This window comes from Nerophis ophidion, linkage group LG09 (genome assembly GCF_033978795.1).
Source record: "Nerophis ophidion isolate RoL-2023_Sa linkage group LG09, RoL_Noph_v1.0, whole genome shotgun sequence".
Taxonomy (NCBI): Eukaryota; Metazoa; Chordata; class Actinopteri; order Syngnathiformes; family Syngnathidae; genus Nerophis; species Nerophis ophidion.
The window spans coordinates 30,845,731-30,866,086 of record NC_084619.1 but is presented as its reverse complement, the minus strand read 5'-3'; the positions used below and the strand labels follow the sequence as shown (position 1 = coordinate 30,866,086).

General features: G+C 41.8%; 1 protein-coding gene across 4 annotated transcripts in view; it reads right to left on the bottom strand.

The window, feature by feature from the left end:
* The window catches only part of si:dkey-192p21.6 (uncharacterized protein LOC565246 homolog), a 105,925-nt gene that overhangs the window by 80,620 nt on the left and 4,949 nt on the right, over positions 1–20,356 (bottom strand). For 2 of the 4 annotated variants that reach the window (XM_061910806.1, XM_061910808.1), the window contains exons 2-3: positions 9,979–10,073; positions 7,408–7,529 (exon numbers count right to left, since the gene is read on the bottom strand). In XM_061910806.1, the coding sequence (XP_061766790.1) occupies positions 7,408–7,529; positions 9,979–10,073 (217 nt within the window). Of the gene's footprint in view, positions 1–7,407; positions 7,530–9,978; positions 10,074–11,313; positions 11,434–20,356 lie in introns of those variants that run through there. The other 2 variants (XM_061910805.1, XM_061910809.1) reach the window with 2 other exon arrangements.

The following is a 20,356-nucleotide window of genomic DNA, read 5'->3' as shown; positions in this document are numbered from 1 at the left end:
TTCTAGCTCCCATGCTACCTCCCTTAGTTTGTTATCCGCCTCGTGCACGCTTTGTGTTAGTACCCTTTTGTTTGTTCTTGTTGTATTATTTAAATTAAATCATGTTTTCCTGCAAAATGCCTCCCTCCTTCTCTGCATATTGGTGTTCGTCTACACTAACTCTGACAGAATAATCCAGACAAATTCGAACCCCGCAGAGATATCTATGGCAGAGAGGCTTAAATTAGCGTTAAAACTAATGGCTAATTTAAAAGGAAGTTTGGCCGCTTTTCAAGCCCTCTCCCACCCACCCCTGTTGTCTGTGGGCCTATCTGGGGACGTCTTGGATCCGTCCCTTGAGGGTGGGGGGGCTATCAGTAGCTGTGCAGATGGGGAGGCACAGCTACTTCGAGTCCCTGTTGGTCTGCAACAGACGGCGCCATCATCTTTGGTGGGCCGGCAGACGCCACCATCATCTCCGGGGGGTCTGCAACCTACAACGCCATCACCTCCGGTGGGTCTGCAACCTACGGCGCCATCATTTCCGGAGGGTCTGCAAGTTACGGCGCCACCACGCACTCCGGTGGGCCAGCAGACGCCACCACGCACTCCGGTGGGTCAGCAGACACCACCACGCACTCCGGTGGGCCAACAGACTCCACCATGCACGCCGGTGAGCCAGCAGACTCCACCACGCACTCCAGTGAGTCAGCAGACGCCACCACGCACTCCGGTGGGCCAACAGACGCCACCCAGCACTCCGGTGGGCCAGTAGACTCCACCACGCACGCCGGTGGGCCAGCAGACGTCACCACGCACTCCGGTGGACCAGCAGATTCCACCAGGCACTCCGGTGGGCCAGCAGACTCCACCACGCACTCCGGTGAGCCAGCAGACTCCACCACCCACTCCAGTGGGCCAGCAGACTCCACCACGCACTCCGGTGGGCCAACAGACTCCACCACGCACTCTGGTGGGCCAGCAGACCCCACCACACACTCCGGTGGGCCAGCAGCAGGGGGCGCCACCATCTTCTCTGGTGGGCCAGCAGCAGGGGGCGCCACCACCATCCTCTCCGGTGGGCCAGCAGTAGAGGGCGCCACCACCATCTTCTCCGGTGGGCCAGCAGCAGGGGCCGCCACCACCATCCTCTCTAGTGGGCCAGCTGCAGGGGGCGCCACCATCATCCTCTCAGGTGGACCAGCAGCAGGGGGCGTCACCATCCTCTCCGGTGGGCCAGCAGCAGGGGGAGCCACCATCCTGTCCGGTGGGCCAGCAGCAGGGGGCGTTACCATCCTCTCCGGTGGGCCAGCAGCAGGGGGAGCCACCATACTCTTGTTGGCCACAGAGGTGGGCGTTTCATGGGCGACCGCCTCGCAAATTACAGCGGCGTTCTATCCTCCATCGCCACTAGACTCTTCCCCGCTGGGTGCGGGGACACTTGGCCTGGCGGCCCACCGCCTTGTCCTCCCTCCACCCTCCCTTGACTTTAGACTGTTTGTTTTTTCTACGGGATGGGGGGTTTGTAAAATGTCTGGTATCCATAATGAGAGGGGGGGGGGGGCTACTGTCAGGCTTGCCACTGACAGTTTGTTTGTGTTTTAGTTTTTCCTGTGTGTTTAGTATTTCCTGTCCTTAGTTCCTGTCAGCACTCTTATTTGGGTTTAGCTTCCTGTTTGTCACCCTGAGTGCTTTGTTTCCACTCAGATGCGGCTGATTGGCACCTGGCCACACCTGTTGTCAACCAGCCCGCTCCTATTTGTACCTGCTTTGTCTTCCAGTCAGGGCTGGATTATTGTCATGCCGATGTCGCTCTTGTCGTTGCTACCTGTCGTGTCGTGTCGTATCTTTTCTTGTCTATGCAGCGTTGCGGTAAGCTATGTTTGATTGCGGTTTTAAGCTTACTGCCTTTGGTTTCCTGCTTCCAAGTTTGTTTTTATATTACCTGTACGACTTCTGTTTCCTGCTCGATTCTTGCTAGATTCCATGTTAAGTTCCTTTTTGTTTTCTAGCTCCCATGCTAGCTCCCTTAGTTTGTTATGCGCCTCGTGCGCGCTTTGTGTTAGTACCCTTTTGTTTGTTTGTTCTTGTTCTATTATTTAAATTAAATCATTGTGGAGAGACGGCGCCGACGGCCCGACGGCAAGGCGGGGCTCGCTTATGCCCGGCTCAAGATGGCGGCCAGGTGGCGTAGTATGCAGCGGAACAAAGAGGCGGCGCGTGCCTGGAGCGATGTTGCAACAATCAAAGTCAGGTGCGTGAGACACACACCGGTGCTCAATATGCCTATCTCCTCACAGCCTTTAAGAGCGGAGAAGGAGGAAAGAGCGGAAAAAAGAGAGGTGGAGTGTCCGTAGAAGTGCAGCACGAGGGAAGCAACCAAAAAAATGCAAGCGATCAGAGAATGAGCCCTAGGGTAAGACGACGTCACCGGCAGCCGAAAAACCAGCCGAGACGAGCAGTGGAGGAGGCAGCAATGAAAAGCATCGTTTATTATGGGTTGTATTTGTATAGCGCTTTTCTACCTACAAGGTACTCAAAGCGCTTTGACACTACTTCCACATTTACCCATTCACACACACGTTCACACACTGATGGAGGGAGCTGCCATGCAAGGCGCTAACCAGCACCCATCAGGAGCAAGGGTGAAGTGTCTAGCTCAGGACACAACGGACGTGACGAGGCTGATACTAAGGGGGGATTGAATCAGGGACCCTCTGCGCCATGCTGTCCCGAAAAAAATAATAAACAAGAGTCAAACCTGCTCAGCGATGTCCTTCCTAAAAGGTCCATGCAACCCACAAGTTGACGGCTGGAGTCCTTCACAATCATGTTTTCCTGCAAAATGCTTCCCCCCTTCTCTGCATCTTGGGGTTCGTCACAAACTAACTCTCACACATATATGTTGACAAGCATACGTTGGTCTGTCCTGCAGCACGATTGTTTTCTTTCTCACAGCTATTTCTGCGCAACTGCCAGTTTGTACATTCCTTTCTTGACATACCAAATAAAGACGCTAAAACAGCTCACGCAGTTGAGTTTTGATCTTGATAAATTACATTGCGTGTGCTAAACAATTATATCCACATTTTCTCCTCACAGTATTGTGGGTGCTCTGATCATCAGCAAATATTCTGCATATCATTGAAGACAGACACGCTAAATAGATATGCTCCTTGTTCTGCTTACTTAACTGACACAATCCTCTGTGCACAACTTTAGTAGATCAACGTTGCATGTGCTATCAAGTTTGCGTGTGTTTCAATACATGTAAACCTGTAGTAAGGCAGGCCTTATATGTATTATAGTAGCATCTTCATCCCAAATCATGTCAATTTTGCACATCATTTGAAGAAATTATCAATTATGTGCCAGATGCATTGTTGCATTTTGTAGTAATACAACTACAAACCCCGTTTCTATATGAATTGGGAAATTGTGTTAGATGTAAATATAAATGGAATACAATGATTTGCAAATGATTTCCAACCCATATTCAGTTGTTGAATATGCTACAAAGACAACATATTTGATGTTCAAACTTATAAACATTTTTTGTGTGCAAATAATCATTAACTTTAGAATTTAATGCCAGCAACACGTGACAAATAAGTTGGGAAAGGTGGCAATAAATACTGATCAAGTTGAGAATACTCATCAAACACTTATTTGGAACATCCCACAGGTGTGCAGGCTAATTGGGAACAGGTGGGTGCCATGATTGGGTAAAAAAACAGCTCCCATGAAATGCTAAGTAATTCACAAACAAGGATGGGGCGAGGGTCACCACTTTGTAAGCAAATTGTCGAACAAATTTAGAACAACTTTTCTCAACGAGCTATTGCAAGGAACTTAGGGATTTTACCATCTACGGTCCGTAAAATCATCAAAAGGTTCAGAGAATCTGGTGGAATCACTGCACGTAAGCGATGATATTAAGGACATTTGCTCACTCAGGCGGTACTGCATCAAAAACGACATCAGTGGGTAAAGGATATCACCACATGGGCTTAGGAACACTTCATAAAACCACTGTCAGTAACTAGAGTGTGTTGCTACATCTGTAAGTGCAAGTTAAAACTCTGCTATGCAAAGCCAAAGCCATTTATCAACAACACCAAGGAACACCGCTGGCTTCGCTGAGCCCGAGCTCATCTAACATGGACTGATGCAAAGTGGAAAAGTGTTTTGTGGTCTGACGAGTCCACATTTCAAATTACATTTGGAAACTGTGGACGTGGTGTCCTCCGGAACAAAGAGGAAAATAACCATCCGGATTGTTATAGGCGCAAAGTTCAAAAGCCTGCATCTGTGATGGTATGGGGGTGTATTAGTGCCCAAGGCATGGGTAACTTACACATCTGTGAAGGCACCATTAATGCTATTTGGTCCATACAGGTTTTGGAGCAACATATGTTGTCATCCAAGTAACGTTATCATGGACGCCCCTGCTTATTTCAGCAAGACAATGCCAAGCCACGTGTTACAACAGCGTGGTATCGTAGTAAAAGAGTGCGGGTACTTTCCTGGGTCGCCTGCAGTCCAGACCTGTCTCCCATCGAAAATGTGTGGCGCATTATGAAGCGTAAAATACGACAGCGGAGACCCCGGACTGTTGAACGACTGAAGCTCTACATAAAACAAGAATGAGAAAGAATTCCACTTTCAAAGCTCCAACAATTAGTTTCCTCAGTTCCCAAACGTTTATTGAGTGTTGTTAAAAGAAAAGGTGATGTAACACAGTGGTGAACATGCCCTTTCCAAACTACTTTGGCACATATTGCAGCCAAGAAATTCTAAGTTAATTATTATTTGCAAAAAAAAATAAAGTTTATGAGTTTGAACATCAAAAATATTGTCTTTATAGTGCATTCAACTGAATATGGGTTGAAAAATATTTGCAAATCATTGTATTTCGTTTTTATTTAGATCTAACACAATTTCCCAACTCATATGGAAACGGGGTTTGTAAATAAGGTGTCAGCCAGCATAGGTTTCCAAATAATGGTAATTTGAGGAAAGTATAGACCTTTCCAGTCAAACTCACTCACCAAAATGGGACGGCAAGAGTAGTGTAATTTGCGGGAGTTTTTTTTAATGATTCTAACTTCGAAGAAGGCTTTTGGTCTGAATTTGAATGGAAACAATTTTCAAAAGACTTAAGCAACATGTGATCTCAAAATTCAGTTGCACCCTCCAGAGGAAAATGACTAAGTCAGAACCTGAGAGAAAACAGAGAAAGAAGAGCAGACCGAAAAACAAAATAAAAGGAATGTAAGTATTCTGTTTTGCATCCTCTTCTACTGATGTATTCATCAAGATGTTTAACTTATAATGTTATCCACATACAATTTGAAGTCATCAGGGACCTTATTATCAAAAGAGACATTTAAAAAAAAAAAAGAGGGAGACATTTGAAACCTCAACATTAAGACACAAATACAAAGCCATTTCGTAGCATATCCCACTGAAGAAAAATAGTATAGAGCCGCAAAAAGTAACACAGCTAATAAACTTCTAAAAGTGTTCATCTTTTTTCATTTTATTTTACAAGAACTGCTAACTGCATAAGTGAAATTAAATTATTTTTCCTTTTCTCTTTTGGCAAGTACAGTATTTATGGTTAGCTTACCCAAAGAGTGTGAACACTCGAGAAGCTGAACTGAACACATAGGCTTCCAGTCTCTTTTACTTGCCTTCCTTGCGCCTTAGGACTCAGCCTGTCTGCATTCACAGACAGTCGGAAATTAAAGAAATCTTTTTAAAATGCAAATTTCTCACTCCGGCATTTAAAAAAAAAAATCTGAGGTAGCCACAACAACAATCGTTTGTAGCAGGCTATAGAGCAGAGGTGTTAAACTCATTTTAGATCGGGGGCCACATGGAGAAAAATTTACTCCGAAGAGGGCCAGACTGGTAAAATCACAGCACGATAAGTTAAAAATAAAGCCAAATTCAGATTGTTTTCTTTGTTTAAAAATAGAAAAAGCACATTCTGAAAATGTACAAATCATATCGTTTTTTGGGGGGGTTTTTTTACACTTACAGGCTGCGGTGAATAGTATTCTATCTTTATTTGTTGTTATTTAAACGTTTTGAATAAATTATGTGATAATGTTAATCAATCCATCAAGATAAAAAAATATACCAAAATCAAATAACAGGATGTTATTTATGTAGTTTGCTCCTTTTTCTCGACTGGAGCACTAACATCATGAGGTTTTTTTTTATATTTTTTACACATGTAGCATCATCTACAAAGAAACAAAGAATTGATATTGTGACATCTAGCGGAAACATTTAGAACAGCAGTTTCTATCATTCAAAAATTTCGGCTCATTTTATACTTAGCAAACTCATCCCGTGGGCCGGATAAAACCTGTTGTGGGCCTGATCTGGCCCGTAAGTTTGACACCCCTGCTCTAGAGCCTCATGTGGGTCCAAAGCAGTGGTGTCAAACGTACGGGCCGTCATGTGGCTCCAGAAATGAAAGTTGCAGACCGTTGAATTAAGTGATCAAAATATCTTATATGCTTTTATCCACACTGACTATGCAAGGAAATGGGCTGCAGTTCTTTCGATGAGGTCACACTAAGAGGAGGTGGCATATCGAGTCTGCGGATCAAAAAAGTAATTGATTATATGGGAAATGGCTCCGGATTAATTTTCAGGATTAAAATATACATCAAAAAAACTTGTTAGTGAAATTGGGGTCATCTGGACCTTATGGGTACTGATAGTTTGTGACATAGGTGGAAAATAGGCTTTATATAAAAACAAGTGTTTGCCTCTTTTAACATGTCACTCACTGTGTTTGTTTGTGTGTGAAGTGCACGACTGCCACCTAGTGCCCATCAAACATCAGTGCAACCATTTATTCTCTCCACAAAACATGCATTACATGCTCACATACATTGATCCAGTATTGGGATGACATGTTGGCTACCACACGGAATCTTTTTTGTAAAGGGTAAAAGGAATCAATAGCAGTATAGACTGGTTAGAGACCTCTATATTGATCAAGGAAGCCCAAGTCCATACCTCTAAGAGGGCTTACTTTTTATGCGACACCTGATCTCTCTACCACCATGTTTATGGGTGACCCCCAAATGACGGGTCTTCTTATCCGCCAGGACAGATTCTTTGTGACAACTGTACTGTTCTGCGAGGTTTGATTTGTACATGACAATGTAATAACCTATTTCAACAATATTAGAATGTCAGTTGTGATTAACCCCAAAAGGCTTCTGGTCAAAATACCTTTAAAAAGACCATCATTCAGCTCTAGTAAGCCAGAAGGACTCCCCCCATCCTGTGAATAACCTAACACTCCTCTGGTGTCTCAGGAATCTCAGGCAGAGTTCATTTGGAACTATGCAAACAAATTAGCTGGTTGCGAATGGAGTTGTGGTATTTAAACATATTTACCTGCAAAGAGTTTCGATGCCCTTGTGCGATTCTAGTCGCATGCTCAGAGTGAACTTGGTGCTGATGACTGCAGATACGTTTTTGTGGTTGGCTTTCACTTGGATCAGAGGCTGGTACACACACTGAAAAGTGAAAGCAGGGACATTATGCCAAAATTGCACATGATGATGATGGTGAGATATAACATCGTCAAACTTGTTTTCATCGAGGGCCTGATTGCATTTATGGCTGCCCTCAGAGAGCGGCTTGTAACAGTAAATGCATTTGAATAGAAATGTATAATAAGCCCCATGATGATGTTATAAAATAACAATAATATAATTATATTTAATTATTTAATATACAAATTGATGAAAAACGTGATTTTATTTCATAAGTCAACTGATCAGCAGATATTTAAATATGTATATTCATTTTAACAAATAAATGTGTCAGGTACTCGCATGGCTGTGGTAGTAGCCGTACAGGGGTGAGTTTTTTAATCCTCACAAGGAGGTGCAGCAGGAAAGTGCAAGAAAACATAAGCAGCCTAGAGCAAACTGAGTTAGTAACATTTAACAATCCTCGAGCCCTGACTGGAGGGCGAGGCAGGCAATAAAAGCAGGCTGATTGACAATCACGACTAGGTGTGGCAAGGCTGCCAATCAGCAGCAGGTGAGGGTAGAGAGCGCTCAGGGAGACAAGCAGGAAAAGGAACTAAAAATAAGAGCGCTACACAGGAAATGCACGAGCTAAGGAAGCATAACGAGAACGCAATGTGACAGATCATCACAAAATGTTTGGAATAGATGATCGTACAAAAATTGTTGCATGATCAGATAATGAAAAAAAATTAAATATATGTAATTGCATGCAATACATGCAATTGTTCTGTCAAAAGTGAAAGACCAAATACTGTACATATAGTAAGAAAGATGAAGTACTTTATTGACACAGATTATTCCCAGGCTTTCACGGGCCACGCAAAATGATGCGGCAAGCCAGATCCAGCACCTGTGTTCTAAAGGATCCAGGTAATTTCTATAATAATTTAAAGCACAGTAATCAACTGTAAAATAAAAAACTAAAAACACCTAAGTGTTAAAGTATAAGCTTATCAATACCTCAGCCATTTTGGAGGAAATGTCGCTCCTTAAATTCACATCATACACTTATTTTTTGGCAGAGTGCAAAAGTGAAATAATTCAGGGAAGAAGCACACTCAGTTATGTCCAAAGTGCTGAGATATACTATAATATTCCAATGACATGCATGACTATGTATACGGGACACATAAGGCCTGATATACTAAAGGTTTCCGTGTACTAAAACATATCCAAAATTGATAGCACAAGCAAAGCTGATCTACTAAACTTGTGCACAAAATATTGCGTCTCTGAAGTGAGGAATACATTTCGCGTATCTGTCTTCATGCATATGCAGAATATAAGATGATTATTAGAACACCCACAAAACTGGAAGAAGATGCAAATATGATCACTCAGCAAGCAATAGGGTTGCCAAATTCCGGGAATATTCAAAGTTGGAAACTTTCCATGGGAATTAACGAGAATTAATGGGAATAAACATTGAATGCAACATGCTAGAACTTGCAGCATGATTATTAGCTAAAACAACCTGATTTAATGCAAATTCAGTTGATGAGATTGCGACTTGTCCAAGGTGTACCCCGCCTTCCACCCGATTGTAGCTGAGATAGGCACCAGCGCCCCCCACGACCACAAAGGGAATAAACGGTAGAAAATGGATGGATGGATGGATAATTATATCTAACATACTTACAGTTTACAACTTTGTCAAAGCATATGCAACTGGCTGATAACAAAAATAATTACTAATGAAATATGCTGCAAAATAAGGGACTCCATCCATCCATCCATTTTCTACCGCGGGGGGTCGCCGGAGCCTATCTCCGCTGCATTCGGGCGGTAGGCGGGGTATACCCTGGACAAGTCGCCACCAAATCACAGAAAATAAGGGACTCATAAAAAATTATAATGAATAAACAATAGGGACACGCGGTAGAAAATGGATGAATGGAAATAATAAATAGATAAATATATATATAATTACGCAGTGCAAAAACAAATACATTACGAGTAAATAACAAATAATAAATATAAGTTATATATATGTGTTATTTAAATAAACTGTCAATTAAATTTAAGTGCAAAAATACATCTTCACCACTTTTTGCGCTTAAGAAACTTCTCTATGACTTTAACATTGTCATTACTACAACAAGTGGTGGAAAAGTTTGTTACAACTAAGTACTGCTGCGGCTCTTCTTGACCAAAGCTGAAAAACAGATATTTTTGTCAGGCCCTCCAACGATGGTTAACAAACACTGATGTATGATACAAACAACTTATTGTATTTAAAACGAACAAAAAAGTAATATATTTTGTGACATCAAGAGCAGGATTGATTGATAATTATAAATGTTACAAACCTCATCAGCTGAGTTCAGAGACAATGAAAAAATATGACTGAGTAAAATTATGTATTCATTATTTGTTTTTGTGTTTTAAATGAAATGTTTGTGCATCAATGATAGGAGACATTGTTTACCTTGTAGCAATAATCTGAAGTGTACAAGACCTCCACGTCGTGGGGCAGCTGGTTATAAAACATTAACAGAGCTTGGTCCATTTTCAGCGTGGGCCCTGCATGGAGTCAAATGACATAAGCAACTTTATGTATATCATTAAAACAAGATATCAAATCTTCCTCAAGATCACAATCGCCTTAGCACTTGCTGCGTCCTTTAAAAAAGCAGAAGAAATACTGCTGCGTTGTTTAAAAGAGAACACTTTTAAACAATAGCTGTGAGAAGAATGTGAGCATTTTTAGATAGTTTAAAACACAGGTGTCGAACTCAAGGCCCAGTGGCCAGATCTGGCCCGCCACATTATTCGGAAATAATATCTATCCCTAAAGTACTTAGTTTTTTACATTTTGACAGACAAATATACATGTACTGCATGAAATTGCACACCTTTTTAAATTCTAATAGTATCAAATATTGCACCAAGTATTACTTTATCATACTTTCTAAGCAATTATTCTGTCAAAAATAAAAATAGATACTTAAATATCTGATTAACTTATTATTTCAAAGCAAGGTCTCCATCAAATTTTACACTGTAAAAATAAAATAGAGTTGATGGTAAAATGTAAGTTCTTTATTTTTTAGTTTTTGTATTGCATAATAGTGTAAATTAGAAAAATAACTACCATTTTTTTTTTTTACGGTAAAATTAAATTGACTGAACTTTTCCCGTAAAATCGAGGGTTGTTTTTACAGTGTATTACTGGAAATGGAAAAACAGTGTCACATTTTTTTTTTGCATGGTAAAAAACTGGCAGCTCAGTTACCAGAATAGAAATAACAGTGGCACTATTTTTCCATTTGCAGTAATATGTAGTAAAAGACAATACCACAGTAAAAAAAATAAAATCTAGTGACCGTGTTTGCCAGTTGTTTTTTATCGTAAAATCTATGGTCATTTTTACATGAAATGGCAAAACGGTACCACTGCAATGTTCATTGTAAAATTTTAGTGACTAAGCTGCCAGTTGTTTTCCCATAAAATCTACAACCCTTACTTTACAGTGCATTACAGTAAAACGGTTAAATTTTTTGTTTTACAGTTCATTTCTATTTTATCATAAAAGTAGCTGTTTTTACTGTCAAATCTATTGATCATTTTATAGTGTACATAAAAAATATAGGCAATAATCAAATGCATAATCAAGTGCGACGTGGCCCTCAATGAAAAGGAGTTTGACATCCCTGGTTTAAAAACATATTTAGGTTTTAGTGGAAGCTTTTCTATGCACAATTCAAACCAAGAAATACCCCAACGGATTCAATTCACTGGTGAACACATTGTGTGGACTCACCTGCTGCGACGTTGAGGCCACAATGACCGGTGAAAATAACAACTAAAGTCAAAACAGCCCGCACAAGTCTCACCGGCTCCATTTTGCACCTTCAAAACCCTTCCACTGCTCATCTTTATTACTCCTGTATAAAGAAGGGTCAAAGGGCGACATGAGGGTGAGGTTTGTGGTTCCTGTCATATGGTTTGTCAAGTTTGGAATTCCATTTTATGGAACACTGAGTCTGCAATTTGGTGGAGGAGGTCACTGACACAAATACACACAGCATTTTAGGAACGCCTGCAAAAGCTAATGAAATCCAACATAACAAGTCAGCTTTTAATGCTTTAATGCAAAGTTGACACTTCAGCAGGCAGCTATTCAAAAGCTGTTTCTGTATGTCCTAGTTGTGCATCAGTGAACACTACTAGAGTGTCATGCCGTACACTGACACCCATTGGTGTGCTGTTGTGAGTGCAAAACAAAAAACCTTCTGAAAATCAAGATGGCTCAATATCTTGGATTCTAGGACACCCTTTGACATATAAAATTATGAGGGCAACAACTAAGGAGGACGGCGTGGCGCAGTGGGAGAGTGGCCGTGCGCAACCCGAGGGGCCCTGGTTCAAATCCCACCTAGTACCAACCTCGTCACGTCCGTTGTGTCCTGAGCAAGACAATTCACCCTTGCTCCTGATGGGTGCTGGTTGGCGCCTTGCATGGCAGCTCCCTCCATCAGTGTGTGAATGTGTGTGTGAATGGGTATATGTGGAAGTAGTGTCAAAGCGCTTTGAGTACCTTGAAGGTAGAAAAGCGCTATACAAGTACAACCCATTTATAACCCATTTATAACATTGTTAACATTTCTGTTAACAATGGATATCATGCTGTAATTTGAGCTGCCATGTATAGTATTTGCTGTTTTTAAAAACACTTCATCAGCAGTTACCTTTTGACTGCCGATCATTTCATTTATGTTCTCAAAATGTAACTTCATATAGTCGTTTTTACAGAATTTAACGATACTTACTGGACACTAGTTCTGTTTTATTCATTAATTTATTTTTAAAGTCAAGAGGCTCGATATTTTGGCAATGCATTAAACAGTATTGGAATATGTTAAAATATGTGATCATATTTGTTAAAGATCATTAAAACACACGTTGTTGCGGTTAAAAAATGGTATTCTATGTTTTCTTATATTTTGTTCAATCAACTAGAACTTGCTGTCCACCTTAGTGGACATTTCACCAACTCATTGAAAATTATGTTTTAAAAAAATAAATCTATAAAATTGTTTACTTCACAACATCTGGTTTCAGTCTGGATCCCCTCTCCAGGACCCAGGCTTAGACCGATTTATTTTATTTTAATCTCCCCCCCTTGTTTACCTGTATCTCATCTTTTTTGTAAGGGGCGCTGCAAGCCGGCAGACCCGTCAGCGATCCTGTTCTGTCTCCCTGTAATATTTGTCTGATCTTGAATGGGATTGTGCTGAAAATTTTAATTTTCCTGAAGGAACTCTCCTGAAGGAATAAATAAAGTACTATCTATCTATCTATCTATCTATCTATCTACCTATCTATCTATCTATCTATCTATCATACTGGGAGCTCTGTCAATTATTCAAATTAGTGTTTCTTAACCATAGGGCCACTGTTGGTTTACGAGCGCCCCCTAGAGGGCAAAACAAAAATATCTGTTTACAAGCTGTGATCCGTAGGGGCCGCTGCGGTAATCCGCTATACAGTTTTCCACCACTTGTGGCAGTAATGATGGTATCAAACAAAACATAGAGAAGTGTCTTAAGAGCTAAAAATATGACTAAAGTCGTGAAGCTGTATATTCATTTACACTTTCATTTTATTGACAGCTTAGTTGAGAAACATATCCATTATTAATTTAGTTTATTTTAGCACAAAATAATTGGATGTACATTTATTTGTTTGTCCCTTCTTATGGGATTTTGAGTTAGTACTTATGTTTCTTATCTGCCTAAATTAAGCCTAAGGTTTATGTGACAAATAAATAAGTATAGTTTTGATGTCTATAATTTATTCATTAAAAACATACACCTTAATCTCTCTGTTAGCGACTCAATATGTGCAGATCGACCGGCCACACATCAGTATAAGACGATTTTTATGAAAAAGTACATGATGCCTTTTAAAGCCGCACCCATCCATCCATTTTCTACCGCGTGTCCCTTTTATGGGTAGCGGGGGGTGCTGGAGCATAGCTCAGCTGCATTCGGGCGGAAGGTGGGGTACACTATCTCATTGCAGGGACAGACAACATTCACACTCACATTCACACACTAGAGCCAATTTTAATGTTGCCAATCAACCAGCCAGGTGCATATTTTTGGAGGTGGGAGGAAGCCGGAGTACCCGGAGGGAACCCACGCAGTCACGGGGAGAACATGCAAACTCCACACAGAAAGATCCCGAGCCCGGGATTGAACCCAGGACTACTTGGGACCTTCGTATTGTGAGGCACATGCACTTACCCCCTACCCTAAAGCCGCACCCTTAAGCTAACTATTCACCTCCATTACAGCAAATAAGCAAGCAGCATAACAAAGTGAACAATTACAAAGCATAAACAGTTAGCATAAATCTAGCAGTCCTCCAGCCCTGACTGGAGGGCAAGGCTGGCATAAAAAGATGCCTGATGAGCAACAAGGAACAGGTGTGTTTAGGTAGTCAATCAGGGATAAGTGAGGAAAAGAGCGCTCCGGGAGTCAGACCGGAATTGGAACCAAAACAAGAGCGCTAAACAGGAAATCAAGAAAGAGAATACCCATCCCTCCATCCATCCATTTTCTACCGATTGTCCTTTTTGGGGTCGCAGAGGGTGCTGGAGCCTTTCTAAGCTGTATTCGGGCGGATGGCGGGGTACGCCCTGAACAAGTCACCACCTCATAACAGGGCCAACATAGATAGACAGACAACATTCACACTCACATTCACACACTAGGGCATATTTAGTGTTGCCAAACAACCTATCCCCAGGTGCATGTCTTTGGAGGTGGGAGGAAACCGGACTACCCAGAGGGTACCCACGCAGTCACAGGGAAAACATGCAAACTCCACACAGAAAGACCCTGAGCCCGGGGATCGAACCCAGGACTTTCGTATTGTGAGGCACATGCACTGACCCATGATGCCGGAAGAGTACACTAAAATACAAAATAGTGTCAGGCCTGACATAACAGATCCTGGAATGGTAAAGTTTAGTAAGTGTAGATGGAACATGTTACAGCGAAAAGTGAGCAGTTAACAGTAAGTTAACAATTAGATTAATAAGAGTTTCGAAAAAAAAATATTTAACAACTGTCGGTGTGTCAGCATTGCCACAGTCAGTCCACAACATGTAAGAGGGCGGATCGATACATAAATTGGTGGTGTCTATACCAAGGGTAGAATCAGTATATGATTAATACTGGAGTAATTAGAAATATACTGCATTATTTCTTCAAAATTAATTGTAGTTGTCGTTTTTGTTAATATTTACAAACTCATGCAATAATTCTCTGGACACAAGAGGATTTTGAGGGCCAAGTAAAATGATTTAAATGACTAGTAGATAGTAGCTTTTGTTTAGTTATTGTGTACTACAGTTGTGTGTACTAAAAGAGAATAAGTAACTAGTTTAAATATTGTGTTGATCTGGTTAAACTGCCAATAGCACTCACCTTAAATACATTGGAAAATGGACAGGTAAGACATGTGATCGGTATCAGTATTGGTATCGGCCCATCTCACTCATGGATGATCGTATCAAATTGGTAGCATAAAACCCTGAACGCAACATTCCTAATCATGACGTATAGTATAGTTCAGACATGCCCTAAGTGAGGGCCGAGGGCTAAATTTGGCTTGTAGAGTCGTTTAGTTTGTGTGGGTTCCCACATGTAATACATATTCCTACTGACCTTTTTCAAGCTCACTGGTCGTGCCCCGATCCGATATTGATTTTGCATATCAGTCTGCTAAAAGCGAAAAAAAATAGTTTCAGATGATTTTGGGTTGCATCTAAAATTTCCGAGATAAGTTCTGATACAAGCAGTTCTGCAGCGTGTTTACTTCTGCAAAGCTGGACAACAAGTTAAATATCCTCCAATTAGCACACAAGGTTATTTTATTTCAGTAAAGTAATTTACAAAAGGTAAACATTACATGCTATAGGCTACTAGAAGCTAGCAGCTATGCAACAGTTACGTACATAATAGCACGCAAGCTAAACATAAGTAATAAGTGTCCTTAATTGAACAATACTACAGTCTAAAACCGACATTTGTCAATATAAACAAGTATCAAATATTTATAGTTGTATATCACATACAGATAAGACGTCTCCAAAGCGGAAGTGTATTAGAAAGCACCCAGTAACAAACGTGTCCACATCATCTGACTCACTGCGCCATGATCTTAACTTCAGGAATAATTTTGGCCACTAGGTGTCATCACACGTCAACTTAATGACTGCATAAGTCCATTCGTTACTAATAAATATGTTAGGGACTTTCATATTGTGGTCTTTTTGACTAATTTCACTTGGTAAAGCATTTTCTAACATTCCACACTACAAAATAGCCCTGCGATGAGATGGCGACTTGTCCAAGGTGTACATCGCCTTCCGCCCGATTGTAGCCGCCCCCCGCAACCCCAAAGAGAATAAGCGGTAGAAAATGGATGGATAGATGGCACACTACAAAATAATAAAAGTATGCATAAACCAATATTCATAATAATTTTGGTATTGTATCTGAAGTGAAAAACTTCTATCGGGATATGCATAAAGCTCACAAAATCATTGACAACATGTCCCAAGGCTAACTACAAAACCCAAAACCAGTGAAGTTGGCACGTTGTGTAATTCGTAAATAAAGACAGAATACAATGATTTGCAAATCCTTTTCAACTTATATTCAATTGAATAGATTGCAATGGCAAGATATTTAACTGAGAAACTATTATTTGAAAATAATCATGAACTTAAAATTTAATGCCAGCAACACAGTGCAAAAAAGTTGGCACAGGGACATTTTTACCACTGTGTTACAGGGCCTTTCCTTTTAACAACACTGAATAAACGTTTGGGAACTGAGGAGAACAAATTTTAAGCTTTTCAGGTGGAATTATTTCCCATTCTTGCTTGATGTAAAGCTTAAATTGTTCAACAGTCTGGGGTTTCCATTGTGGTGTTTTACGTTTCATAATGCGCAACACATTTTCAATGCGAGACAAGTCTGGACTACCGGCAGGCCAGTCTAGTACCCGCACTCCTTTATTACAAAGCCAAGTTGTTGTAACAAGTGGCTTGGCATTGTCTTGCTGAAATAAGCAGGGGCGTACATGATAACATTGCTTGGATGGCAACATATGTTGCTCCTTGACTGCGGACATTGGGGGTTGGTGGAGGGAATACTTCGAAGACCTCCTCAATCCTACCAACACATCTGCCTATGAGGAAGCAGTGCCTGGGGAATCTGTGGTGGGCTCTCCTATTTCTGGGACTGAGGTTGCTGAGGTAGTTAAAAAGCTCCTCGGCAGCAAGGCCCCGGGGTTGGATGAGATCCTCCCAGAGTTCCTTAACGCTCTGGATGCTGTGGGGCTGTCTTGGATGATAAGACTTTGCAACATTGTGTAGACATCGGGGGCGGTACCTCTGGATTGGCAGACCGGGGTGGTGGTTCCGCTCTTTAAGAAAGGGAACCGGAGGGTGTGTTCCATCTATCGTGGGATCACACAGCTCAGCCTTGCCGGTAAGGTCTATTCAGGTGTACTGGAGAGGAGACAACGCCGGATAGTCAAACTTCGGATTCAGGAGGAACAGTGTGGTTTTCGTCCTGGTCGTGGAACTGTGGACCAGCTCTATACTCTCGGCAAGGTCCTTGAGGGTGCATGGGAGTTTACCCAACCAGTCTACATGTGCTTTGTGGACTTGGAGAAGGCATTAGACCGTGTCCCTTAGGAAGCCCTGTGGGGAGTGCTCAGAGAGTATGGGGTAAAATACTGTCTGATTGTGGCGGTCCGCTCCCTGTACAATCAGTGTCAGAGCTTGGTCCGTATTGCCGGCATTAAGTCGGACACGTTTCCAGTGAGGGTTTTGGACTGCGCCAAGGATGCCCTTTCTCACCGATTCTGTTAATTTTTTTATTTTTATTTTTATTTCTAGGCACAGTCAGGGTGTTGAGGGTATCTGGTGTGGTGGCATGAGGATTAGGTCTCTGCTTTTTGCAGATGATGTGGTCCTGATGCCTTCATCTGGCCAAGATCTTCAGCTCTCACTGGATCGGTTCGCAGCCGAGTGCTAAGCGACTGGGATGAGAATCAGCACCTCCAGGTCAGAGTCCATGGTTTTCGCCCAGAAAATGGTGGAGTGCCATCTCTGGGTTGGGGAGGAGATCTAGCCCCAAGTGGAGGAGTTCAAGTACCTCGGAATCTTGTTCACGGGTGAGGGAAGAGTGGATGGTGAGGTCGACAGGCGGATCAGTGCGGCATCTTCAGTAATGCGGACGTGTTATCGATCCGTTGTGGTGAAGAAGGACCTGAGCCGGAAGGCAAAGCTCTAAATTTACCGGTCGATCTACGTTCCCATCCTCACCTATAGTCATGAGCTTTGGGTTATGACCGAAAGGACAAGATCACGGGTACAAGCAGCCAAAATGAGCTTCCACCACTGGGAGGGCGGGGCTCTACCTTGGAGATAGGGTGAGAAGCTCTGCCATCCGGGAGGAGCTCAAACTAAAGCTGCTGCTCCTCCACATCGAGAGGAGCCAGATGAGGTGGCTCGGGCATCTGGTCAGGATGCCACCCGAATGCCTCCCTAAGGAGGTGTTCCGAGCACGTCCGACCGGTAGGAGGCCACGGGGAAGACCCAGGACACGTTGGGAGGATTATGTCTCCCAGCTGGCCTGGGAACGCCTCGGGATCCCCCGGGAGGAGCTGGACGAAATGGCTGGGGAGAGGGAAGTCTGGGCTTCCCTGCTTAGGCTGTGGTCCCCGCAACCCGACCTTGGATAAGCGGAAGAAGATAGATCAGTGGTTCTTAACCTTGTTGGAGGTACTGAACCCCATCAGCTTCATATGCGCATTCACCGAACTCTGAAAAAAAATTTTTTTTTCAAATTCAAGACAAAGTTATATGATTTTTTTTACTGCTACATGATATAAACCGTGCATGAACATCACCTTATTCAAAGAACAAAACCAACACAGTGTATGAACTCATAACAAATTACACACCTGCAAGTCAGTTTGACTTCTGCTGTTGCCGTATCCGTAATATGCCGATAGGGAGAAGTTTTTAAGTACTCAATGAGTCGGGTGTGGCTTGACCACCGCGGCGGAGGCTCCACTGAGCCCCTGAGGCCGACTCACCGAACCCCTAGGGCAGGGGTAGGGAACCTATGGCACTAGAGCCAGATCTGGCTCTTTTGATGACTGAGTCTGGCTCTCAGATAAATCTTAGCTGACATTGCTTAACACGATAAGTAATTAATAATTCCGCCGGTAATCACAGTGTTAAAAATAACGTTCAAATTATAAAACACTCATGCATTTTTGTGCAACCATCCATTTTCTATCGCACCTGTTCAAGAAGTCGCTTTAATTGTAAGAAGTACCATATTTATTATTGGTTAGCTTTAGAATAACAATGTTATTATCTTGGGGACAGCGTGGCGAAGTTGGGACAATGGCCGTGCCAGCAATCTGAGGGTTACTGGTTCTATCCCCACCTTCTACCATTTTCGTCACGTCCGTTGTGTCCTTGAGCAAGACATTTCACCCTTGCTCTTAATGGGCCCTGGTTAGCGCCTTGCATGGCAGCTCCCGCCATCAGTTTGTGAATGTGTGTGTGAATGGGTGAATGTGGAAATAGTGTCAAAGCGCTTTGGGCTCCTTAAAAAGGGGTAGAAAAGCGCTATACAAGTACGACCATTTACCTTTTTTTTTTTTTTTAACGATTTTTAAAAAGAATAAGACTTATTATACTGTAAAAATGTTGGTCTTAAAAATGCACGCATTTAGATGTATTCAGTGTTTAAAAAAAAGATTATATGGTTCTCACAGAAATACATTTTGAAATATTTGGCTTTCATGGCTCTCTCAGCCAAAAAGGTTCCCGCCCCCTGCCCTAGAGTTCGATCGAACCCAGGTTAAGAACCACTGAGATAGATGGATGGATGGAGTTGTCATCTATTTATGTTATTTGTACTAACTAAAGGAACTTTACAATTTACATTTCGGCTATTTGTGTTCCATGCCTAAAAATTTTAGTTTTCGGCCTGAGGCCCATTGGCATATTCAACATTTTCAGATGTTTGTGCACCCACGGTATATAAATGCAGAACAATTCAAGGTTCTTCCACTATCTGGCAGAAAGTACATAAATAACCCGTTTATCCACTTTTGTCATTATGTTACTCATGTAACAGAAGACAAAGCACACTTTTTTTTAAAGTAAATTATGTATCTTGGCTCAATAAAGCTTTCTTTTTTTTGTCCTGTCCAGCTTCTCGGGCAAATCATATAGTTGATGAAGATGCCCATATCGGCTGTTCAGATTTACTTTACAAAAGAGGAGTGTAGGATACTTCTCTTGTTGTCTTATTTGAATGTGACTTTATTAAATGTATTTATATTATCATTTGGTGCAGCCGGGCCGGAGCAGGAGGGGATAGAAAGAGAAAAAAAGGAAGACAGAGGGGGAAATTGTGGGGATAAGAGGGGGATTAGACAGAGAGACAAAAACAACAACAGCAAACAAAACAATAACAACAACAACAATAGAACAACACCAGCACATACATAATATGTACAAATATGATCGTAAATGTGATAGCAAATAAGCAGTTAGTGAAATAAATAATATAGTAATGACAATGAGCATTTTTACACTAAAACTGGAGCAATTCAAATAACAATAGAAAAAGCGCTATTGATCATGAACAAAACCAATAGATTACCTCTATTATCAACAATAAAGTTGTTCAAATGCAACGATATGTATACATAATGATAGCTAGAAAGATAATAAAAAAAATAAAAATAAA